The sequence below is a fragment of the Amblyomma mixtum genome, chromosome 8 (genome assembly GCF_055824585.1).
Source record: "Amblyomma mixtum isolate Tamu chromosome 8, ASM5582458v1, whole genome shotgun sequence".
Taxonomy (NCBI): domain Eukaryota; kingdom Metazoa; phylum Arthropoda; class Arachnida; order Ixodida; family Ixodidae; genus Amblyomma; species Amblyomma mixtum.
The window spans coordinates 40,217,634-40,242,367 of NC_143019.1; the positions used below are offsets into that span (position 1 = coordinate 40,217,634).

Consider the following 24,734-nt stretch of genomic DNA (forward strand, 5'->3'; position numbering starts at 1 on the left):
TTTCAGCAGGAAAAAAGATGTTTAATCAACACAATATTTATAACATACCATTCCAATACAGGCACCAGCTGCCTGTGCAGAATCTGGTTTCTCTTTAATAAAAACTCTATGCTGTTAAAGTATCAAGATTACAAATTTCAGGAACTGCTCTTTAGTAGCTATATGTAGATGTTAAGAATAAGATCATGAAGCATGCAGCTGATGCAATAAGACAATTGAAATAACGAAGCACTTCATGGTTCTTACCTCTCCACAAAATGGACAGCGTGCCTCCGGCCTGTGGCTCTGGCAGCGGCACTCTGGCGAGCCAGTCAGCTGAAATTCTTACAAGCACCAATTTTAAAGAAGAATGTGCTCCACACCTTTCATGCCAGGTGAAAAAATGAGGCAAGGCCTGTACAAAGCACTGTGGCAGGAATTCATCCTGCCCTACCTTCAGCAACATGAAAACGGATGAATAATTTAAAACCACCAGAGAGAGACCTTGACAGCTATAAAACAGCCATGACAATCAGTCCAATGCAAAAGGTGTCAGGGAAAGCAATGTTTATTTGACTTTGTACATGAGTTAATGATGTGCTTGACTTGTGCAGGGGCTTCACTTCGGACGAGTCGAAGGACTCATATGAGATCGGCAACTGAAAGTAATGAAAACACAGCGGTGATGAGTTCCCAAGAACTTGCATAGAAAAAAAAATGCGCGAAGTCGAAGGTGCTTACCATTCATGGGCATTTCATCAATCTGGGTACTGTAGTACTGCTCAATGTCTCTCAAGATGCGAATGTCGTCATTCTTGACAAAGTTGATGGCAACGCCCTTTCGACCGAAACGGCCTGATCGTCCAATTCTGGAAAGAAACAGCAGTCGTAAGGACTCAGCAATATGCAAGTTTCACACGCTTCATGGAAAGCCTTGGTACTACTACAGCCAGACACAACTAAAGAACAAAGCAGCAAAGGCCCTTCAAAGAAAGCCCGCCAGCCAGTGGCGTGAACCAGTTTCCGTGAGGTCGACACTAACCCGTGATTATTCTCTTGGCGCATTAGGTTAACCCTTTCGCTGTCACGAACGTACCGGTACGTTTTCGCGCTTCCCCCCATAGTGTCACTGACGTACCGGTACGTTCTCTATCATGCGTTCAAAATTTCGCGCTTGAGCGCAAAGCTGACGCTCTTGGATCAGCTGCGCCATCTGTTGAATCTTTCTACAAGTTCGTATTTTCGCCCCTTACTGTTTTGGTACATGTATTGAAGAGTACGGAGCGACTGCCATCCCACCCCTCTCTCTTTGCTGAGTGGCGCGGTCGCTCCGTGTTCGCCGGATCATGACGCGCGAGCGTGTGGTTGTGGGTCCAAGGGTTGTTCTGCAATCTGCCGCTGTTTTGCAGGTTTTTATTTTTCTTCTGTCGGCGTGTGAGCTACGGTGCTTCAAGTTCAAGGGCGCGCGCCGTTGCCACTCCGAGAGTCAAAGAAACCGACACATGACTCGATCGCTGCTTTCGCTCTCGTCTCACCCTCGCTTGCGGCTGGCAGCAGCAAACGTAAAGCTCCCCTAACTTTGTTTTAGCCTTTTTCCATCTCCCTCTCTCATCTTTATTACACAGCGTCCCATTTCTCTCCGTTTTGCGGGCCACTGAAAGCACGCCCCCGCTGCGCGCGGTTACTTTCGGATATGGCTGACCGCGCGGGACCTTCCTCTGTGCATTGGAGCGGTGGCTCTTCCGATTCTGAATATGAGCCGAGCTCGGATTCGAACTCGGACAGCGTCTCATCCGAGGAAGAGGCGAGTTCCGCATCGTCAGATTCTGATGTTGAAACAGCGGGACCATCATCCCGGAAGCGTGCGACACTGGGGGTGCGTCACGGGCAGAAACACCCGACAGCGAAAGGGTTAATCCATGGTTAATCCCGTCGCACTAGTGAGAGAAAGAAATAACCACGGATTAGCCTTGACATTACGAAAACCAGTTGATGCCATTGGCTCGAGTGTGCTGCACAACGCGGTACATAACTCTGATGTGCCATGATACAGTTGATGACTGGCTATGAACATGTGAGCTACAAAAGCGAACTGCAAATTACCATAAAGGCTCATAAGAAATGACCTAAATAGTATGGGTTATTGCACCATATATTTCCCATCCAGGTGAGGTATTTGAAATCTAAATGCATACTTGAAGTCAGCATTCCATGACATACCTGCATGCTAAGTTTCAGCAAGATATGTCGATAAATAAAAAAAAAACAATTTTTAAGACTTCGGCCCTCCTTAAAAAGACTACGCAAACAGAACAGAGGCCAGTGAGTGCAAATGAGGCCTGGAAAATCGAGAAACTGGTTGAAGTATGCCTGAAATTTCAGTTTTAGTTACACACTGACCCCAGAGGATACCCAGGAGCCAAAGTGTGACAAATTAGGCACACCCAAAATTCTAAGGCCAGGAAAATCGGCCCGTGACAGCATGGTCTTCGCATATCACGAACATCACTAACGACGCTAACCGCACCCTTGGCTTCCTACGTCGAAATCTTCGTTTTACTACCCCTTCTATCAAATTATTAGCTTATATAACATTCGTCCGACCTAAACTAGAATTCGCATCAGCAGTATGGGATCCTCATCAATCTAACCTTTCTATAATCCTTGAAAAAGTTCAAAACCGTGCTATCCGTTTTATTTATTATGACTACTCTTACTATACTAGCGTGTCCTCTTTAAAATCCAGAGCATCCTTGCCTAACCTTGAAACTAGAAGAAAAATATCTCGACTATGCCTATTCCACAAGTTCTATCATTCACCTTTAGGATCATCTATCATATCAACAGCTCATCGTCCTTCTAGCCGCAACAACCACATCAAGACCGTATACCCACCCACTGCAAGAACTACATCTCATTTCCGTCCTTTTTTGTCATATCATCTCGGGACTGGAACGATCTGCCGCCGGAAGCCGTACTCATCGTCAACTGCATCGACTTCAAGAAAAAGATTGAGGCCATCCTTATGTAATCAGTAATCTTTATGTATCCTGTAATCTTTATGTATCCTGATCTTTATGTACTCTGTAATCTTTATATAATCTGCATGTAATCCGCCCATCCCTCATGTAATGCCCCACAATCGGGGCCTTTGAGGTAATAAATAAATAAATAAATAAATAAATAAATAAATAAATAAATAAGTGTCTTTCCCCCAAAGCCCAGAGGATAAGCATGCGTAAGCACCTGTGGATGTACAACTCTCGGTTGTTGGGCAGGTCGTAGTTGATGACAAGGGACACCTGCTGCACATCGATGCCTCGGGCCCAGATGTCTGTGGTGATGAGCACCCGGCTGGGAGAGGAGAAAAGAAGCAGAGCACTGTTAACGGGTGCAACGCCAGAAAGGCAAACAAAATGCTTTTGCACTGCCAATGGCCATTTTCCTTCCTGTTTGCTGGCCAGCCAAGCTTCGGAATACGGCAAAACCTCGTTGACTTTATCAGAAAAACTGTAGAGGAAAACCGAATTGTATTACCCAGGAAAATGTATGATCTGTACTGACCAACTTTGAGAAATGCAACTGCAGAATGAGGTAAAAAGGCAGTTATTGACATTTTCACTTCATAAAAATTTTGACTGAAATTCCTTGGCACAAGAATTTAACAGCTCCTTTTCTAATACTAGCAGAATTCAGACAAATTTTGCGTTGTCCTTGGTGGGGAAGAAACTTTGCAACACACACGGTCCACTGATGGCAGAGGTAAATTTAAAGAGGTCTTTTTTGCATTTATGGATGTTTCGTCTCAAACAAATGTGCCGACAGGAATCCTTACACTTGGCCTGCTCGTATGTAAGCACACTGCTGTAGTTCTTATACTTCGCCCCCTTACCCCAAGGCCCTATGAAGACGCCTTGCAAAGACAGCCAGCTCTAGGTGCACCCGTTTTTTGTTTGTTTGGGGAGGGGGATGTTTTGTCCTCCACACTAAGGAACTGCAGAGAAGCCACCACGGCGGGTGATTGCCATTCCAGCTCATGCCGCGTGCCCTCATGCTCAGCCCACTCGTACATTTGCACATGTGCATTTGGTCACGAAACATATTGTACGACCAGAATTTGTTTCAATTGTAAACATGGTAGAAGGAAAATTATATTACCAGGGAAGAAATTCACCAGAAAAAAATAAAGGGCGCAACTCTATGGGGCATTTTTATAAGACTGCAACTCTGGGGGTAACCCTATGAACAGGGAACGAATCAACGAGACTTTACTGCACAAGTTCAAGAGGGATAGGTCAGGCTGCATTAAAACACGCAAGCAATATCTGACCGGGATATGTAGAACAGATGGTGCTAAAAAGCGTTCCAAAATAAGCTACCCTGCAAAGCCTTCACAGTGCTTGCGAGCAAAAGCAAAATGAACAGCGCACTTTTGAAAACCAACTTTCCCAACCAGTAAGCTCTTCTCGAGAGTATTCCCTAACGATCACATCATAAGGTTACTCACAAAGTTGCAATAGGCACAGCTCGAGATTTAATGCACTCAAAGCAAAATCTTCCAAGGCTAGCTCACCTCTGACCAGAGCGGAACTCCTTCATGATGGCATCCCTCTCCTTCTGTGGCATGTCGCCATGCATAGAGGACACGGTGAAATTGGCCTCTCGCATCTTCTCACTCAGCCAATCCACCTGGACAAAAAAATGGAGTGGTAGCAGTGTGAGTGTTCTGCGACAAGCACAACCATTCCTTTGCCTCAAGACAAAGCACAGCCAGAACACAAACTGTTCCCGGCCAGTTTAGGCCGTTCGGAAATGCCGACCCACCTTCCTCTTGGTGTTGCAGAAGATGACAGCCTGCGTGATGGTGAGCGTGTCGTACAGGTCGCACAGGGTGTCAAACTTCCACTCCTCCCGCTCGACGGCCACGAAGAACTGCTTGATTCCTTCCAGCGTCAACTCATCACTGAAAGAGGACACAGGTGCAGCACATAACTCTAGTGGCGTACCCACACTGCCATAGGTACACTCCCAAGTGTTCCAATAAAAAGTCACGCACCACAAAAAAAATTTAATTTCAGGATAACAAAAGGAGAAGCAAAATGTATCTGATGGTTCGGAATTACAAAACAATGACAAGGAGCTACCACAGCTTTTGGTACTTTACAGCACACTCCAATTTTTTTTCAAGCAATTTTTCTATTTTTTTTTTAGCGCGGTAAAGTGACTTTTTGAAGCTCACGAATTTCTGAGACTCCTCCGATTATTCTGACTAACTGTCTGGTCCTGCTGAGTCCGAGAAATTGGATGGCAACTGTACGAAGTTTGCAGCTCCACCGTGAAGGGCTACTAGGTATGCCCGAGCCCAGTTTCAAGCATGGAAATATCCTGGCTTCACCAAAATTAAACAGCCAATTACATGTAACTGTATCCAGCTGCTACTACCTAGTGCCTTTTCTCTTTTGAACAAGTTCACCCACTGAAAGGAGACTTACCGTTTGACGAGGATGCGCACAGGGTCAGTCATGAACTTGCTGGTCATCTCCAGAATCTCGTGGGGAAGGGTGGCAGAGATGAGCACCACCTGGGTGCATGGCGGAAGGTACCGGTACACATCGTAGATCTGCTCCTTGAACCCTGCGTTTGAAAGCCATACATGGTCAAAGCATGCTCGATGAGCCAACTACAACCAAACCCATGCAAGAAATATTTAAACCATAATTTCCCACTGAAGAACACCAACACCAACACACACACACACACACACACACACACACACACACACACACACACACACACACACATTCACTTATATCTTTTATGTGTAAGCACTAAGGGTTAACATAAAATCAATGGCTTGTCACAAGCATTCAATACTAGGCAATTAGGGCTAGCATGCAAACGTGCCATTGCAATGTTGCACTGACTGAGCAGAATGACACCCCCACGCACCTTTGTTCAACATCTCATCAGCCTCATCAAGGACCAGCATTTTGATCGCTCGAGTGCGAAGGTTCCTTCTTTTGATCATGTCTGAAAAACAGAAAAGGGCACATGGGCAGCGTAAATACATCAACTCCTCCGATCAATGCCCACATAAGCATGAAATAATCGCATGACCCCGACACTACACAGCAATGACAACAGTTCTTCGAAAGTAGTACTAATACACCAGAACCCCACAAGCCACGGAAAAAAAGCTTCACAGCTGATAAACGTGGTAGCCGAAATCAGCAAGTGGAAAAACTTAATTCTGTTGCAGTTTTTTTTATTTTTTCACAAGCACAGCATGCTTCCCTAGAATTTTGTGAGGCTTTGTGGTTTGCTGTCTGCCTGCCTGAGCAGCTACCTATGGGTGGCAAGGAGGGAACGCGAGCGCAGCGAGCCATGTTATACGACGTGTGCATGGTTTTCACAGTAGCCACTATAGTGCTGCACAATCCTTGTCTATTTCAACCTAGAAATTGTGTCTATTAAGCTACAAACGACACAAAAAAAAAGCAGATGACAGTGTGTCTATTAAGCTACAAATGACACAAAAAAAAAGCAGATGACAGAAGCTAAAGCCTCTAAGCCAATCTGTGCAACTGCATCCCATACAACTCTGCCAGCACAGTGTCCCTTCAATAATTCGCGTTCATGTCGCAATGGCGCTAGAAGCGCACCCATAGCACCAGCTTGGGTATCGAGCACCGGAAGCCAACCCCACGTGCCTACGCAGTGTCGAGTCCTTCCATCACCATTCCACGCAGACTAAACATAGGCTGTCAAAATGCTGGCATGGGATAAACCACCATCGCGAAGCAACATTCACGACAAACCATTACAGTAACACTGCTGCAATAACACTGCAATAGATGATTTTGTACTGCAAGGGTTTCTGTCGGACCTACGACAGGGCCCATGAAAACGTGGTAGCTGGGAAAACGCAGCATCCAGGAACACAATAACGGGGTTTCACTGTAAACACCACAAATAGGAGAAAGTATTTCCAGTATTGTGGCACAGAAACTATATACTTTATTCCTAAGCATTCCATTTCACGTGGGCAGTTGAACATCAGGCCTCTCACACTTCCCCATAGCTATTCCCAAATTATTCCCACCTATCGCTTACCTTTCCTTCCAGCCAAGAGAGAGGGAGAGACCAAGAAGTTTTAATTTTGTTTAATACACAACTGCAGCATTCAACAGGACAATATCAAAACTGCCATTCTGAAGCACACTGCCCCCACATGCTTTCCCCGCAATGTTGAGCCCGAGGGAACTGCCAGCAGACTCACCGAAGACACGTCCCGGGGTGCCCGAAACAATGTGCTGGCCGTAGTCGAGCTTGCGGATGTCCTCGCCCAGGTTGGTGCCCCCGATGCAGGCGTGGCACTGGACGTTCATGTAGTCGCCCAGGGCCAGGATCACCTTCTGGATCTGGACGGCCAGCTCACGGGTGGGCGACAGGATCAGCGCCTGCGTCTCGCGCACCTGCGTGTCGATGGTCTGCAGCACCCCGATGGAGAAGGTGGCCGTTTTGCCCGTGCCAGACTGGGCCCTGCAAAGGAGGAACGGCGGACGGCCTCAGCACGCTCCCCACCTACACAAGAACCACAGTACGCCAAGAGAGCTAGCAAAAACAAAAACTCTTGCTTTTCCTTGCCCCCATATGCAGTGAGAATTTGTGATGCTTTTACACAAGAAAAGCATTGACATTTTTAAGTGAAGGAACTCAAGATGGCACATCAACTAACAAGGAAGGCGCTGCAGTCTGGTTCTACAAGCAAACACATCAAACATGTACAGAGATTCACAAAGTCATGACTGGTGAACAACAGCCTCAGCTGCTTATAATAAGGGAGCAATTCCTCATTGGTATCCACCCATGCGCAGCCATATGGCTACAAAGGAAAGCTGTACAGCTTCTGCAGACACTTTTGTAGTTAAAGAAAAATTCGTAATGGTACAAGGTTCGAACCTGGGACCACCGCTTCGCTTCACCGGAGCAGTTGCTCTACCAACTGAGCTAACTGGGATGGCTAGCAACTCATTGCTGCTTGTGTGCCGTAAAACCCAACACAAGACCAAGTACTCAAAACGGAATCGGCTTTACCGTACAAAAAAAGGAACAACAGGTTCACTTTTATTTAAGTGCATGGTAAAGACCTGGAAGCAGCTCTTGCATAATTTATATTTAGGGGTGTGCGAATATTCGAAATTTTCGAATATATTTCGAATATTATATTTTTAGTATTCGTATTCGATTCGAAATCCTAGTATTCGTGTTCTTTCGAGTATTCGACCCAACGCGAATATTTGTATCTAGCCGAATATTCATTGTGAGCACCGGCGTTCATTTCGGTCCGCAAGCCCTATTGACAGAGACGTAACAACATGGTGGCGCCCAGAGCAATGCGCATGGATGAAGGAATATTTTTCCTTCGAATTTTTCCTTCCTCCTAGGGCCGTGCTGTAACTGACTGCGCTGGTGAGCTTTTTTGCGGCTATACCTGCGAAGCTGCTATAGTCAGAGCTGTGCACAAAGTACTTCGCAATATGTGCCAGGTCAGTGCCAAGTGAGAGGGCATTTTCTGTGGCTGGAGGAGTCGTTTCAGCCTGACCATGTAGAGAAGCAGGTTAACCTTCACGACAACCTTTTATGTTCATCCCAGCAATGCGCTTTTGTGCTGATGGCAAGCTAGCCTTAATGCTGTGTACTAGCCAACCTCTCTGATAATTCCACTCTTCTAAGAATTATGTTCGAGACTTTGATACTTTTTGTGCAGCCACACACACCTTTTGTGTTCATTTAATCATCGATAGTTGAACGGTGGTGTTCCTGGGTGCTCAAATAAAAGTTTTGTAGTGGTTAAATGCGTCTGTCCTTGATTATTCGATATTCGATTCGATATTCGTATTCGATTCGTATTCGAAAAGTTTGGTGTTCGCACACCCCTATTTATATTTTAAAAAAACTGCAAATGGCATTATGAACAGTTACTCATCCACAATCGCAAATAAAGGAAGCAGAGTGCATGACCTTGTACAGCCAAAAGCGACTCACTGTGCAATGACATCTCTTCCTTTGATGACCGGCTTGATGGAACGCTGCTGAATGGCAGAAGGTTTCTCAAACCCTGGAACAAAAAAAAATTCACCCAGTGAGAGCGAGCTCTGCCAAACCCACCATTTAAGGACCGCTGCAACACCTGCAGAGAGATGATACTGTACCAAAAGTCACGCTCAAGCTGACAGAACAGTTTGGAAAAGAAGACGTTTAAAAAAATTAGACAATTTTAATAAATGCATGTTTTCTTCTTTGTAATGATACATAAGATATTAGAATACATGGATCACCATGCGGTATTCAATCAACAACTGCTAAATTATTCATTATTTAATTTCTTCTGCGATGATGTTTCCATTAAGGTTTTATAGACCAAACGATGGCACCGACATGCAAGGAGAGCTTAGGTCATGTGAGACGTGAAAAAAACTGCATTATAATCACTGATACATAGTTTTCATTCGTTACCAATGCTTAAAGGGCCACTGACCAGGGTCCGGACATTTTTGAAAAACAAGCCCACTGCATAGATGAGGCATCGAAGATAACCTCTGCAAAATACTAGAGCCATGCGCGCCCCGAAAAGCTGCGAAAATTCAAATCAAAGCCCGTTCGTTCTTTCCTTCCTTCAAAAACGGGCCCGGCCCACTACTCTGCACCCCGCTGACGTCAAGGGGGGCTACTTTCGCTAAAGGCACTCCATTGGTGCATCGTTCTGACTGACGGGAGAAGGTTGGGCATAGCCTTGGCGTCGCGTCGTCTGCACAAGGCTTTCCGCAGCGCCTTCTGTTCTGGCTCATGCCTACAAACCCGCATGAAGGAACAAAAAAAAAAAAAAAACTGCGGAGGGAGCGTGCGGCGACAGCCTTGAACCCTAGCCATAAAAAGTAAAAAAATAGTAAAACTGAGGGAGTTGGTTCCCCCCCCCCCGCCGTGATCACGTCACGAGACGCTCTGCTCCCTTCTCAGTTTCTTTTCTTCTATGCGAGCCCCCCAAAACAAGGTTTTAATTAGTAGTGCAGCAGAGCCTTTCCCTCGCTCGCCCACTTGAGCGCTCCGCACACACACCGCTTATCTTTCGTGCATCTTGCGTACGCCTTGACTCCAATGAATGACATATGCTTTGGAGCGGAGAAAAGACACAAACACACAGAACACAAACACGCATGGAGAAAAGCAAACGGGCGGTTGCCGGGTCCGCGCTTCGCCGTGTGTTTCGAACACAACCGACTTCCGCCCCTCCGCTCGTGAAACGGTGGGGAGGCCTAAAAGAAAATGAAAAGGTGGCTCGTTAACTGGGAATGACAAACAGATGTATGAAAGGATGCGCTCGCTAACAAGTCTAGGTGGTCGAGCCGATCGCGCCTCTCGATCGTTCAGTGTGCGGAGAAAATGCAAAAACCAAGAAAAGAATTCTATTGAAGGCGGGGCCATGACGTCGCCCTGTGACGCACTCCACAGACACCACGCCTCCGGCTTACACCGGAGAACGAAGGGGTGATTTTGCCTTGCCGAGCCTACTCGACGAGGAGTGGGAGAGAAGAATTTCGAGGAGGGAATGGAAGGAGAGGAGGCTCGCTCAAAGAGAGGTAGAGAGTGTCTGCTGAGCTGGGGTGGGCACAGGCCCTTTAAGACAGTCTGCTTCAAGTGCTGGAATGACAACAAATGACACATCAGCAGTTATATTGCAGTTTTTTTCATGCCTCACGTGACCTAAACATTCCATTTTTGACATCACAGCCATCGTTTGGTTGATGAAACCGAAACAGCATCAAGAAATTTGATTATAAATTATTTAGCATCCATAGGTAAATACCACATGGTAATCATGCAACAAAAAAAATTTAATGCATATACTCGTTTAAATTAATCACTACGGCTAAGCTGCAATAACAACAGTCTCCTTTGCTGTGGCTGGTGTCAAGCGCGTTTGCAAAATAACACGAGTTTCACATTCATCGCAGAGAAAATTTTATTTTTAATGAACGACACTGGCAATGGAATGTGTTTGTAAAACTCGTTTACATTCATTTTGGCATTAATGTGTTCTCCCAATAGCAGAACAAAGAGATGTGCAGAATAATGTAGAATTCAACCAAGATGTACAAGAAAGCAAATGTCATGTTTAGCAGTAATATTTTATGAGCAATGATCTAATTATTCTAACGACAAACACACTGTGATACTGCCGCCACCTAACCTGTTCCATGCTTGCCCATCACAGCATGTTGCTGCTATCTGGTACAAGTTAATTCTTCACTGACTTCATTATTTCTTCAGTACAAAGGATTAGGTTGCTTGAGAAGCAAATGCCAATTTTATTTTCACAAACCAGCACCAGTAAATTTAATCTGCAATCAACATTTTCACCTCAATTTTGCAGCGGCTTCAGCTGGTACTGTTTTGTGGATGTTTTGCTCCACAAATCTTTTATTATAGGTTTTGAAAATTATTTTTTCATGTTAACAATACTCACAACATGGCAGATCACTATACCACCACTGTGCACATTTGTCTCAGGTAGCAATGTCTCGAATGACATTAGTCTTGCAACATCAGAGCATCCAAGGAAAATGGTACCAAGTCGGGAAATTTTCATTTGATGGAAGAGATGCTCAGTGTGCTATGTCACGGGATGTTAGCAGATCATGCTGTGTTAAAAAGCCTGCCACGTAGACATTGCTTGCATACTGGGATTATTTTAGCCAGATTATTATTATCATACGCCAGAGTGCAAAGTGATGCTGTTACTGCTTAGCTGTTACTGATCCCGTGAAAGAATAAAAAGACCATTACTTCTCCAGTCAATCCTGAATTCCTGACCACCATGTGGAGTTTTATGAACCCAAGTTTCACGACAGGGTTTCTTGTAAAATTAACTAACTGGTCTCACATAAAAAATCAGCCTTGCAAAGAGGAGCATTTGAAGCACTTTTTGCTTTCGAAAAATAAAAGAACAAGGCTGCTATCTAGGGTGATTTTTTGATGTGCAATAAGTAACGAGTTTTTCGTCATCAAAGGGGCCTTCAAGTTTCAGATTATGACAGTCACTTCACCATAAAGTCCTAAAGTTTAGTGCAATGCATCGGAAAAGCCTCTTGTGCTGTGTAGTCTTCCGAGGCCAGTTTTACCAAACAGAATTATTCTCCTTAACAGTTTGAAATGCTATTTGCACAACCGTGCACAAGGCAAACTCGCAGCGCCTTTCAGCAACTGCGCTACAAGTAGCTGCGATCAGAATGTCTCAGGCGAATTTCGCATCTTTCAGGTCACAAATAGGGTGGCTTTTATGCTAAGTGGCAAACGCAGTAAAGAATAATTCACAAAACAGTGAGCTTGACAGCATGCCTCTGCCATTTCCATTAGAAACATTCTGTCATCAGTAATAATTTCAATTTTTTTTTGCCGAATTTCTAGCATCACGTGCACCTTCAAAACAAACTGGTTCCAAAGAACCTGCAGGTGTTTATTTACAAATGCCTGCATTTCAATGCTACAGTTTCCAGCCACTGTACCATTTCGTACCAAATCTCTGTCTGTAGCGATTAATCATTAGTGTTCTGCATTTGGAAACTGGTAAACTGGCTTTCTTGAGGCCTGGATATAGTATTTTGGAGGAAAAATGCTCGCTCTGAATTGAAATACCAAGCGGAATCTGAAAGGGTATTTTAATACGCTATTCTTCATCGACACAAGTGATACTTATGCTCTCAATTTCTTTTCAGGGAGAATAGCAAACAATATAGCCAGTCAGCTTTAGTTATCACAGCCTCTTACAAAGTCGTACATATAACGTCTCACTGCTTTTATTCTTGTGCTTTAATTACAATATGGAGCTAATAACCGTGATCAAAAAGCTGTGCTATGGCAGTTGTCTAGTTCCATTTTTTCAGTGTGCAACAAAACTAATGTGCAAAGGACAACACATGTCTAACATTGATGAATCCAACGTGCCCTCCTAAAAGGTGTATCAAGATAACAATAAAGTTATTTCTACATTATCACTGGCATCCTCTGTGTGCATAGTAGTATTAGGATGTCCACAGTCAGTAACCGCTCAACATACGAACATTTCGGATCGATATGCCCCAAGAGCATTAACTGGTATCAATCAATCAATCAATGCCCCCAAACAAGTTATCTCAAGGAATAGGGCTTCTTTCGTCCTCTCACAACATATCTGGTTGATGTTTTAGTTTTCCTATCTGATCTTGTGACTACGGCTATTTGAGCAACACACGTATTAGGAACAATAAAGAGGTGAATGCCATTCTTACTAAAGCATACGAAAATTTCGGTTTTGTGAAAAACGGCACGTCGACAACCTTCAGTTCTTTTTAAAACACAGCTGACGCAAGCTATAGCGAAACTTTCTCTGAAAATCCGACAAGAATAAGCATCAAATGGAGTGATCCAAGGCGCACCGCTAATGAAATCGCAACCGCATTGTATTTTGCGTACGCGCCTGACGAGAATCAGCAGATATAAGTCACGCACTCAACAAAAGCGCTGCGCGGGTCACACGGGCCTGAAATCAGAACGCTAGACGTTAACGTGTAGTAGTGAACACGAAGAAAACGAAAGCCATGCGCGTTCCTAAGGCCACATTCTACGACGTTACGGCGCCTATGCTTGTACCGACAGAACTTGGCGACTGAAGCAAAATGTAGAAAGTTAACAACCATTTCATATGGTTCTTAAGACCTGCAATCAGCAGTTAAAAGCGATCAGAGCGTTTTGCGGTGTGGTAAGCCCGAAAAAACTAACTTTTCGAGATCCGTTCCGCCGAACACGCATAACAAACGCACGGCCTCGAAATGAGGGTTAGGCCCAACGGAGAAACTTTCCCCGCGTAGGCGCGTTGACTCACCGTACGCGTAGATGCCTCGCAGCAGATCTTCCCTGAGGCCGACAGCGTCGAATGTTGGTATCACTTCGACATCTTCGCTTGTTTCAAACTCCACATTCGATAAATCTTCCGCCTGCACAACGCGACGCCGGGCTGCCATTTTCGACGACTGACGACACTGATCTCCACTAGGTGGCTGGATGCCGCATTCCCGCCAAGGGAGTGACACTCTCATAGAGCCAATGGGGACGTTTTTTTTCCGAAGGCGATGGTGGCGGCACCTGGGAGAGGCGGTAAACGCATGAAAAATCTAATATGGCGGCGCGTTTAGGCGGCGGGTTGTGGCCGGTTGCTCGCGCTACAGTGCACTGTACTCGCGCGTTCCTGGTGCTGGCGGCCGCTAGCTCGATCCAAGTTTTGTAAATACTGGCGATTAACTGATCGCGCGCTGCATTCACGCTTGATTTCCTAAGTACTTACGGAATCTGCTCGCTCGCTTTTGTATTTCGATGTGTCTGTTGATGTAGCATGGTGTATGGTGGCGAGCGGCGCGACTGCTTAGCAGCTGCGCTCGCTCGAGAACGAAAAGCGCAAATGGTTTTGTACAAAGAACAATTTATTAAGAGAACATCAGCAGTGACAAGCTATGTTCAAAAAGTGATTTCGGGCATCAATGGCATTGCAATATCAGTGACAGGCATCCTAAAAATCAAAATAAAAAAAACGCCATTATGTAAACCTAGAAGACATGAGCGCACAGAGAATATATAGGGGATAAAAAAAAGGTGTCAAGGTAGGTACAGTATACATAATAAAATGCTACATGACTGAATATAGGTTTGTACACGACTTTGTAAGAGATTTAGGTAAATAGCAGGGAAGTAAAACATCTGACATGTATTGAAACGCATGAGTCTTTGGCTATGAATAAACACACACAGAGAAAGGCAGCGAAAAGTTTCAACCTTTGACTCGTGTAGAAGAAATCACAGTGCGTTGGACTAGGGACAACACAATATGCTGCAGTGCTAGTTCTTAGTATAAAGACTCCAAGAAAAGCTCACTGTGTGACTCGACATGACGCCAATGACGATGCTGCAGTGCGAATGTCGCCGAAGTCGCCGACGTCGCCGTTTTCACTTGCGCGGCTGACCGGCCGTCGTCTGCTTGTCGTCTGCTGCCGCGTTACCCGCGTCGTCATCTTCGCAACTAATTTCTTTGATATCTTATTTTTAATACCTATGGCTGGTTATAATTTAGTTCATAAGCATGTTTTTATTATTGATAGTGGTCGAAAAATTTCACTTTTATTAGGCTTAACTGCAGCCGCGTTTACCGCCGATACCAGGATCGCTGCAATCGTTTCGAGCGTGGCGCCACCCTCGGCGCGGACGCGCAACTTGCAACATGCCACAGCCCTGTTCCCGCTTTCCGAGACGAGCGCGAGTGAAGCCACCGGAAGTTGGACCGCTTGTCCCGGAAGTCGGGTGTCTGCTGTGTATTTCAACGCAAAAAGTCACGTCTTTCGCCCTTTCGTTCTCAGTTTTTTGCGTTGTTTTCGTGTGATGTCTGCTGTTATATGAAAGGAACAAGCAAGCTGAACGCGAGAAATGTGAGCATTGTGTGCAGAACCCTGTAATTTCTGCGAAAGTGAAGAAAACAGGCATGCAGGTCTCACCCTGCCTCGGCAAAGGGGTACGTGCATTAAACACTATGTTCTTGCCTGGTTCTTGTATTCCGAGCGTAAAGGAGAAGTAGTGGAATGACGATGACCTTAAAACCGAATTTTCGTGCAGTAAAGAAAGGCACAGCGCGAGAGGAACGACTGACAAGAAAGGCGAATGATGCAGTGCGCGTGAGAAGCGCTGTTAGAAGTCAACTGCACCAAGCACCACGAATTAAAGACCATTCAGGCTTAACTTGCTACAACATGAAACAGTACATGACACGCTCCGTCGAAAAAGCAGTACCATACCTTTTGGAGGCGCTAATGTGAACCAACCGAACACCGTCGACACCTCACAAGATAGTAGCCTAGCCCTCGCTCCGGTTCGGTCTAAATATAATTCGGTAAAATGGTCGCTGCAAAGTAAGCTGCCTGGTGAATGTTTCAACCTATTCTTTCTTATATTTATCCCCCATTGATAGCATAACTTGGGCTTGAGCGTGGGAATAAGCATCGCAGTAAAGAGCACAGTTGGCGAAGCTAGGCAAACGAGACGACACCGAGCCGAGTAGACGAGGCTCCATACTTGCTGTGCGTAGCGGCGTCCTGTCGTCTGCTAGTGTCGCCCCATTGAAATGCAATGGGCCCTTATTTTTGAAACGTCCTTCCCGAAGACTTTGCTGGTCTCCTCGCTCAGTTGGCGGCGCAAAAGGTAGGCATTGTCATGGAAAAAGACGACAACGGCGAAAAGACGAAATGCTAAGTGGGAAAACAAAACTGGAACTGAAAAACCGTGCTGAGCTTCGATTTTATGCACTGCCAAAGGCTGTCTTCCGGGACAAGGCCGCTTACTTCCGGTGGCTTCACTTTCGGGCGCCCGATGTCAGTTTTGATGCGCGTCTCTTTGAGTTTTGAGATTCCGCTATTACGCAATTTCAGACGCACAATACTTATTAAAGATACATAGTACACAAAGTTTTTTGAATTTTTACATAAATTTATTCTAGTAAACTTAAATGTGTTATCATACCTAAAGTGACTTTTCTAGTGACGTATGCGTTACGTATTCTTTCCCGTTTGTTGTCGAGCGGAGCAGCCAGCTACAGCTGTTGGACGAGGTAAAAGGTTCCGCATTGGCAACAGTATTGGCTGTGTTGATTACTTGCCTGATAGCCATTACGGCATTAATTAGTACTCGTGCTCTAAGTTTTATGCCCTACTCGTGTCGTTGAAGGCAAGTATTGCTTCCGCGCAGCTCAAAAAACAAGCTTTGTTTTCACTTCCCTCGCGGGCCTATCGTGACTACTTGCTTGTTTACCTACCTGGCTTTTTAACGCGCTTTGTTTCAGATATCCGTGCGTTTTCGCGGCATGAAGTGCAGATTAGTTACGTTTTTGACACATTGCTATCTTCCTTCGTCGAGTGAGCGACAGCGCGTGTTGAAGAGCTTTGCATCATTCCAACAGCGTTTGTTTTGCTCTGTATGCTTTTTGGTTTAGGACAACATGGGGCGCATCTTTCTCGAGCACATTGGAGGCTCCCGGCTCTTTTCATGCGCAAGCTGCGACACTATTCTGACCAATCGCAGCGAACTCATCAGCACAAGGTTCACGGGAGCTACGGGAAGGGCCTTCCTTTTCAACAAAGTTGTCAACCTCAATTTTAGGTGAGCGAGCTTTCTGGAGGCTCCATCGCCTTGCTGTTGTGTGGTGGCGCTAAGTGCTCGGGCAGTGAGTAGGGACTTCGACGTTTCATTTTCCTTTGTTGTCATCGCAGCTGAAAAGGCTCGAAAACTAAGCAGTACATGCGCCTGTCTGTCATATTATACGCTCGTTAATAAGTAAAGCGATCGTGATGTCTACGCAGCAGAGCCTTCGCTCGAGATGGTACTGCCGTCGATATCTGCGCTTTGAAGCCCAAAAAAGAGTTGCCAGCGTAAAGTTGCCTTTACGATTCTCGCGAAATCGTTAAGGTAATTTTGGAATACTCTGTGTTTGTTCTAGCGTATAACTTCGTGTCCCCCACCCATGGAAAAAAAAAAGAAAAAAGAAACGGGGAAAGGAAATGTGACGATGAATGAATCAGTTGCGGCTATTGTATTTATTTTTCCTGGCGTGTAGGTCAGTATTACCTTTTCTTTTAAACAATCGCTCCCTTTCCCTTTTGATGCATCTCTAAAGTTTTAAAATGTTCATCCCATTAGCTCAGAGGTACCGAACCAATGAGCATAGCTTCTTTTGCAAATCAAATGCACATATTAAGAAGAGGTTGCTGCACTAGGTTAACGAAAAATAATTGACTTGATATTGTTTTGTAAATCAATGGCTACCAAAAAGCAGCCTGTTACTTGGAAGTAAAAAGAAAAACAGCAAGTCAAAACGTGCCTTGCACAATAAATAAATGGACAAAAATGCTTAAATGTAGTGCAGCTTATGAATCATAAAATCACTTGTCATTACCTGTGGGGGCAACTTTTAATGCATGTGAGGTAAAAGGTGTACACTCCCAATGACCTCAAATCCACAGGAGTGTTCATGGCCTACAGTGTATGTAAAAAAAAAAAAATTCATTGGTAGTACATCTCGACGTTGAAACAGCACTAGGGAGAAAGGATTGGCTTTATGGGATTTAACATCCCAAAGTGACTCGGGCTATGAGGGACACCGTAGTAAAGGGCTCCAGATGATATTGACCACCTGACCATTTTGCTTCCATCGAAATGCGACTACCATGGTTGGGTTCCTAAACAAAAGACAAGTATGGAAGAGGCCCATGACAATTTGATTGTCTTTGAGCTTGTCTTTCATTGCTTCTGCTATTGTAACTAGAGATGTACAATTTCAAGAAATTTTGAATGGCATGAAAAAAAACGTTTTTTTTTTTCAGGGTTTTTTTCATGAAAAATTGGAAATTTTGCAAAATGTGACAAAAACAGATTTATTTTAAACAACACAACGATCAATGATAATGCTCCAAAGTTCAGTCCAATATGCAGTTATAGATGTCATATTGTGAAACGAACTTCTTGTTCTATTGCACCGAGAAGATAAATAATGATTTGCAGTTCAGGCGAATATGGAGATATAAATATCATATTTGTGGAACAAACTTCTTGTTCTATTGCACTGAGAAAGGGAACATGAAAACTGATCTATAAGTCACTCTATATCGGACTCAGAATCACTGTCGCTAGATGCGGCACTATGCGCAGCAGAACCTCTTACGTGAACAGCAGCCTATGTTATTTATGACGTGTGTGTCGGGCTGTAGAATTTGCAGCCATTTTGTTCTACTTCAGCCGTAAGTTCAAGTATTAGTGTGTTTTTAAGTCAAGCCTGGATCTTATATGTGGCCTGGCCTTCAAACCACGTACTCGCAGCACGAACGTTTTAAAAGCACTACCTGGCACCGGCTATGACGGCTGCTCTCCAATCATTCAACGATGTGCCCTGTAATGGTTTTCAAAGCAAAAACAAAAACCTAAGCTGAAAGCAAGCAGTCATAAAACCTTGAAATTGCATTGTGAAATTTTCGATGTTTTTTTCCATTTTTCGTCATCTGAAAAAAAGGAAAAAAAAACGTTTTTTTTTCCAAAATTGCAGTGTTTTTTTCAGGCCTTCACATCTCTAATTGTAACATCAAGGGGAATCAGAACAAACTTATTAAACTGTCCGTACTTGCCGTTAGTGGCTGTCGAGCGCGCCACAGATTGATCTCCACGACTCTGCAGCGAGGTGCAAGACCGTGTGATGCTGACCGGCCGGCACATGGTTCGTGATGTGTCCTGCAAGAACTGCGACACCAAGCTCGGCTGGGTCTACGAGTTTGCCACTGAGGATAGCCAGCGGTACAAGGAGGGACGCGTCATTCTTGAACGGGCACTCGTGACGGAGAGCGATGGCATCGAGGAGCACGTGGGCAACTGACCCGCTTCGGCCCCACACTAAGAGTGGGCACACTGCGCGAGCCGCGAGCGTGGCTCTTTTTCCCGAGTGTACAGAATTCGAAAGCACTCCTGTGCCGCTGGTTTGCCTGGATGGCAACTCCGTGTCGAAATTCCGTGTGTTGCAGTAAATTGCCACCATTTGTCTCCCAACCAGAGAGCTCTGTTCATGCTGATGGTTTGTCATAGGCGGCAGTTTTGGCCTGTGGGATGGGCATGACGATGTGTGTGTGTGGTTTGCAAGCTGTGCAGTATGCGTCTTGGCCCTAAACGAGCAGAAAAGGCATCCGCATAGGGCTGATTACAGAGAAGGCACCCCACCGGATCATTCAGGTGTTGGCTACAGGTTTTGTTGTGCCTTCAAACAATGCCACAAAAGAAAGGAAGATCTTGCTGTGTTATTTACAAGAACACTCACTTGTGAGCCACACTTTGGCATCAAATTTGTTAGCACATTTTAAATCTTGTCCTTTGCAAGTGACAGACATGCAGTCCAATGTGGAAGCTTGTGATGGACCTGCATTCTGATGTTGCATAATTTGCAAAACAGAAGTATGCAAGAGTATATTTGTTGATTTGCTTTTGACAAATTTTATCACCCAAGCGGAAATGGATGAGTACACTTATGCATCAATCACAATACTAGTGTGTAAAGTTGCACTAAAAAAAAAAAAAAGTTAAGGTACTTCCAAATGTTGTTTGCTTAAACATTTGCAGTATGATCGACTAAGTGGAAGCAAGATCTGTAATGCTTGCTAAAGGAAAGCTTCTCTAGTTGTCATCGGTATGTGTGAGCATTAAGTATTTATCTTGCCTAGCTTAGCAGTGTTAGATCATTTAGCTGTGCTATGCCCGGTGTTGCCATCACATTTCGGTTTGGATTCCTCTGTGGTTGAACTATCCTGAACTGCATTCAAGATTGTCAGTTTTACTCCATGACTCACAGCCGTCTCTACAACCACCTTGATGGCCTCAAGAAGAAGACTTCGCAAGTTTTGCTGCAAAATTTTTTCAACATTTGCAATTAAATTAGTTTCCAAGAACCTGTCGAATGCTGCTTCTAAGCTCTTCACGCTTATTGTTTCTGCAATGTTTTGTTGTCGTTTTGGGTAGTTCCAATTTTAAACTCGCGAGTTCCACCCGAACACGGTGAACTCTCGACAGCCACTGACATCACCTTTAGGAAAGAGGACAGACCAGCCAAGATTCGCTCCACACAAGGCCGAGTAAGCGTGCATAAGCACAAGCGGCACTTCGCACTGCTTCACTCTAGTTAATATCGCCTAGCTACAGCAGAATTGCCATATCCCAGCACTTAGACGATATTGTTCTCTCTGGAGTCAAAGTGAAAGTCATTAGAACATGGATAACCTTTTGATGTCTAGTGTAACAGGTTGTATGCACCAAGCTCAGATAGCTCAGCTGGTTCTAAAGTGTGGCCATGATTATCAGTACCCTTACGCTTTGAAAAGGAATTGTACTGATATTTTTAGTTGCATGTTAGGTTGTTTGTGTATTATTCAAATGGTCTATCTTCAAAAAACGATGCAAATTTTACCCTTTGCAGTAAAGAGAATGCATCCAGTAATGCATAGTGCATTTGTATGCGTTGGTTGCCCTGCCCCATTGTTTATTACATGTGGGGCATTTTTTTTTTACGAATGATCACCATTGCTGAGAATGATTATTGCTTGAAAGTATTTTGTGTTTCATTAGTCTATTGTTGCAAGGTTTATGAAGTGTTTTGCCGTCCTCCGACCATTTGCAGTGTCTTAATTCATAAAAATGCGGAGTGTCAGTGGACAAGAACCTACAGAATAATATTGGAGAGCCAAACACATTAGAGACGATTGAAAACATATACAGCAAAATGAGTAGATTTTAGTGAAGGTTTATTGCTTGCACAGTTTATTTTCAGATCAAAGGTGTGATGGCCGTGATAACCACATCCGTAATTTCTTTCTAGCTGAACATATTTTTGCATTGCCACATTTCGGGTGTCCAGGTAAGTTTCATTTGGCTCCAATGGCACATAAATTCAAGCAGGTGCAAGATGGGAAGATTTGATTTCTATGCATCCGATGAACGCTGCACTCAAAGGTGCAAAATGGGAGTATTATATACACCCCTACCTTCATGATAATGAACACCCTGTTCAAAAGTGTGAAATGGGAGCATTTGGTTCCTGCACCCCCACCCTCTGACTGAAAATGAACTCCACATTCAAAGGTGCAAGATGGGAGTATTATATACACCCCTACCTTCATGATAATGAACGCCCTGTTCAAAAGTGTGAAATGGGAGCATTTGGTTCCTGCACCCCCACCCTCTGACTTTCAAAATGAACTCTGCATGAACTCCACATTCGAAGGTGCAAGATTGGAGTCCAATTTCTAGGCCTTTTCTGACCTTCGTAATACTTAATAGTGCATTCTGTGCAATAGCCATCCTCATGGCAGTCGACATCATCAAAAAAATGACAAGACTTCAAGATTACTGAGTATTTAATGGCACACAATTTCACTAACAGGAAAAAGCCTGCTTAGACAGACACATGGCAGTGTAACAGTTGCACACAAAATGAGCTGCCAAAAATTTGTTCCCGCGTAAAAGGAAAGGTTGTTCCCAAGGGTGTAAATCACTGTGCACCAATAGCTAGGTTGCCTTGCACTGCAGGAGTGTTCTATCATATAAAAAAATACGATGCCATGCTCTTCTATCAAAAGCTGCCTATACATACTCGTTGCTCGATAATTCCGTCGCACATTCTTTCACTACTGTAGATACTACCGTCTAACTGGGTAATTCACACAAAATATAAACGTAAACTCTCTCTTTCAAAAATCTAATGTGCCTTGGGCATTTTTATAAGTCATCCAAGTGAAAAAATAGACTCTCTACAGTTGGTACCCATCAACTATTCAACCTTTTTAGGTCCCTTAAAGGGGCACTAAAACACCGCAGTTTCTCTTCTAGAATGGGGGTTTGCAGAGCTGCCAAACTCCTCCAGTTCATCTACATCCCACTTGGCTTGCAAAGCTAGAGTATTTTAATAAATAGAGCAAAAGAACCTACAAAACCATGCACATATATGTCACTGCAATGCGGAGAGGAAGTCTTTCTGCAGTCACCAAGAAAAAAAAAAAAAACGAACCACACACTTGCACAGGCACAACATTGAAGACGTCTGGCCTTCTGTAAGATCCCATCTTTCTCACCACCGTGCAAAACGACGCACTAACTGCCAGGCAACGCTCTCGGGTTGCAAAGCACACTGCTCAGCGTGTTTGCACTCTTATACCAGTAGATGCACAATTAACTCCTTCCTTCGTCAGGAACTTGCATGTACTTCGACATGCTATAAACAGCCTTGGGAAGCAGAAAGAGCGCTAGTACTTGGAAGTAGGGGGGGAAAAATGTGCACATAGCGACAGTTTAAACATTTGTGTGCATCATGCAAACACTTAACAAGTGCTTACGTGTATTAAAGGTGCACTGAAGAGGAATCTGAACTTGTCTTTTTGCCGCGGGAACTCGATCTACACGTTCCTAGCATTCTTAGAAACTGCGACTTATTGCCCTGTGTGGCCAATTTCCCTAATTAAATCGAATTAACGTCCGGCTCCCGCCCTTTTTTTTTAATTCTGCCTCGTACGGTGGGCGGAGTCGACCAACGCGTGGTGTGCCTTTCACCCAGTCCCGTGGTGGCTTGCCGCTCTGCCATCGGCGGAGTAATACGTAGTAGTACGTAGTAGCAAATAGTCCGCACATATTTTTATTTCTGCGGGCTTATTTTGCGGCTATATTATCTGCGAATGAAACTATTTATTCATGGAAACCTAAAAAACAAAATAAAGCGAAAGCAATGCCTCCACAGAGCTGGCTGAAAGGAACTTCACGCGTTGGTCGACTCCGCCCATCGTACGAGGCAGAATTTAAAAAAAAGGGCGGGAGCCGGACGTTAATTCGATTTAATTAGGGAAATCGGCCATACAGGGCAATAAGTTGCAGTTTCTAAGAATGCTAGGAACGTGTAGATCGAGTTCCCGTGGCAAAAAGACAAGTTCAGAATCCTCTTCAGTGCACCTTTAAGTGGTTTCAGGTCATTTGTATGAAGATTTGTTCTTTTCTGTGAACAATCGGTTAAAAAAAAATCGACTGAGATCAGTGGTCGATGTCTGGTCCTCTTTTGGTTCCTGTTGGACACGATGTAGTTGCTTTGTCTATGTGAAAGGAATTTGCAAAAATAAAATCCACCTGCAATGGTCTGAGATGCCTCGTCACAGAAAACAAGTGTGGCACACTCAATACATGAAAAACAGAAAAAGTGAGCTGCACATTTACGCTTGATGAATCACATGACAGAAGCACGAAACTGAGCGCTGAGTGAGGTAACATCAAAAAATGAAAACGGTTCTCTCCAAAGACTTACTGGAGCACTGCTGAGACATCATCAACTACACTGGCTAGGCCAACTGCAGTTATCGAGTTCTTGTCCTTCCTTTCGTCTTTTAGTCCCCTCTCTTGGGTAAAAATAGTATCCAAGCTGTCTAATGTTGCGGATCAAAAACTTAAAACTGCCATATCTTCAGTCTAGATTGAAATTTCCGCTAATATAAATCCATTGAGTTTAAACTCGACTGAGCAGAATAAATATAACGTGAAATGATTTGTGCATTACGCAAACCTTTAAGCAAATAGGCACTGTAATGGACCTATGTAAAGGAATGCTCCAGTTAACAAAACGTAATACCCTAACATCTCCAAAACATGCATTGGAGACTCCTAAAAGGCTTTCGTAGCAAGCAAACCAGGTGAAAACTGCCTTATGGGTTTCCTTACAAGAAAGCTTGGCACTTGCTTTAATGTACACTTTGTGCTAGGCTCATGAGAAAGACAACTGGCTATGTTCATAAAAGTGAAGAAATACGTGCTAATTACTATGCAGGCGCAATGGCTTGATATTTACGCACCCTGGCATTTCCAACCATCCTCTGTACCCTTAAAACAAGCGCATACAGACACAGCATATTTCCAGTGTACGACCCATGTAAGCCATCGATTAAAAACATTGCAGCCCTCTCTCGAAAATTCCTTGTACCTGTTCTTGTTTGTCCAATGGATGGGGTAGAGTGAACGTTAACAAGGGAGCACCAGACAGGGGGTCCTGTGCGATTCAAGCTCTGGATCAAATGGGCACAGTTCTTTCCTGGCAATTTGTACTAAAGCGGGCCCTAAGACTCCAT

General features: G+C 44.3%; 2 protein-coding genes across 3 annotated transcripts; one reads left to right on the forward strand and one right to left on the reverse strand.

Annotated features, from left to right (window-relative positions):
- Nucleotides 1-531: 531 nt before the first annotated feature.
- LOC149332190 (eukaryotic initiation factor 4A-III) lies at nt 532-14,080 on the reverse strand. The gene is made up of 10 exons (XM_089557119.1): nt 13,901-14,080; nt 9,028-9,100; nt 7,259-7,521; nt 5,929-6,009; nt 5,472-5,613; nt 4,804-4,942; nt 4,553-4,668; nt 3,226-3,333; nt 721-848; nt 532-638 (listed from the first exon to the last, which is right to left on the reverse strand). Exons 1-10 carry the CDS (start codon nt 14,037-14,039, stop codon nt 622-624), a joined length of 1,206 nt encoding a protein of 401 aa, XP_089413245.1. The 5' UTR covers nt 14,040-14,080; the 3' UTR covers nt 532-621.
- Nucleotides 14,081-16,588: 2,508 nt separating this feature from the next.
- Nucleotides 16,589-20,531, forward strand: Ype (yippee zinc finger protein). 2 transcript variants are annotated; one of them, XM_089557120.1, is made up of 3 exons: nt 16,589-16,663; nt 17,045-17,211; nt 19,276-20,531. In XM_089557120.1, exons 2-3 carry the CDS (start codon nt 17,051-17,053, stop codon nt 19,469-19,471), a joined length of 357 nt encoding a protein of 118 aa, XP_089413246.1. In that variant the 5' UTR covers nt 16,589-16,663; nt 17,045-17,050; the 3' UTR covers nt 19,472-20,531. The 2 variants fall into 2 exon arrangements, with proteins under 2 accessions (XP_089413246.1, XP_089413248.1); XM_089557122.1 differs by having other exon boundaries at nt 16,641-16,779.
- Nucleotides 20,532-24,734: the final 4,203 nt, after the last annotated feature.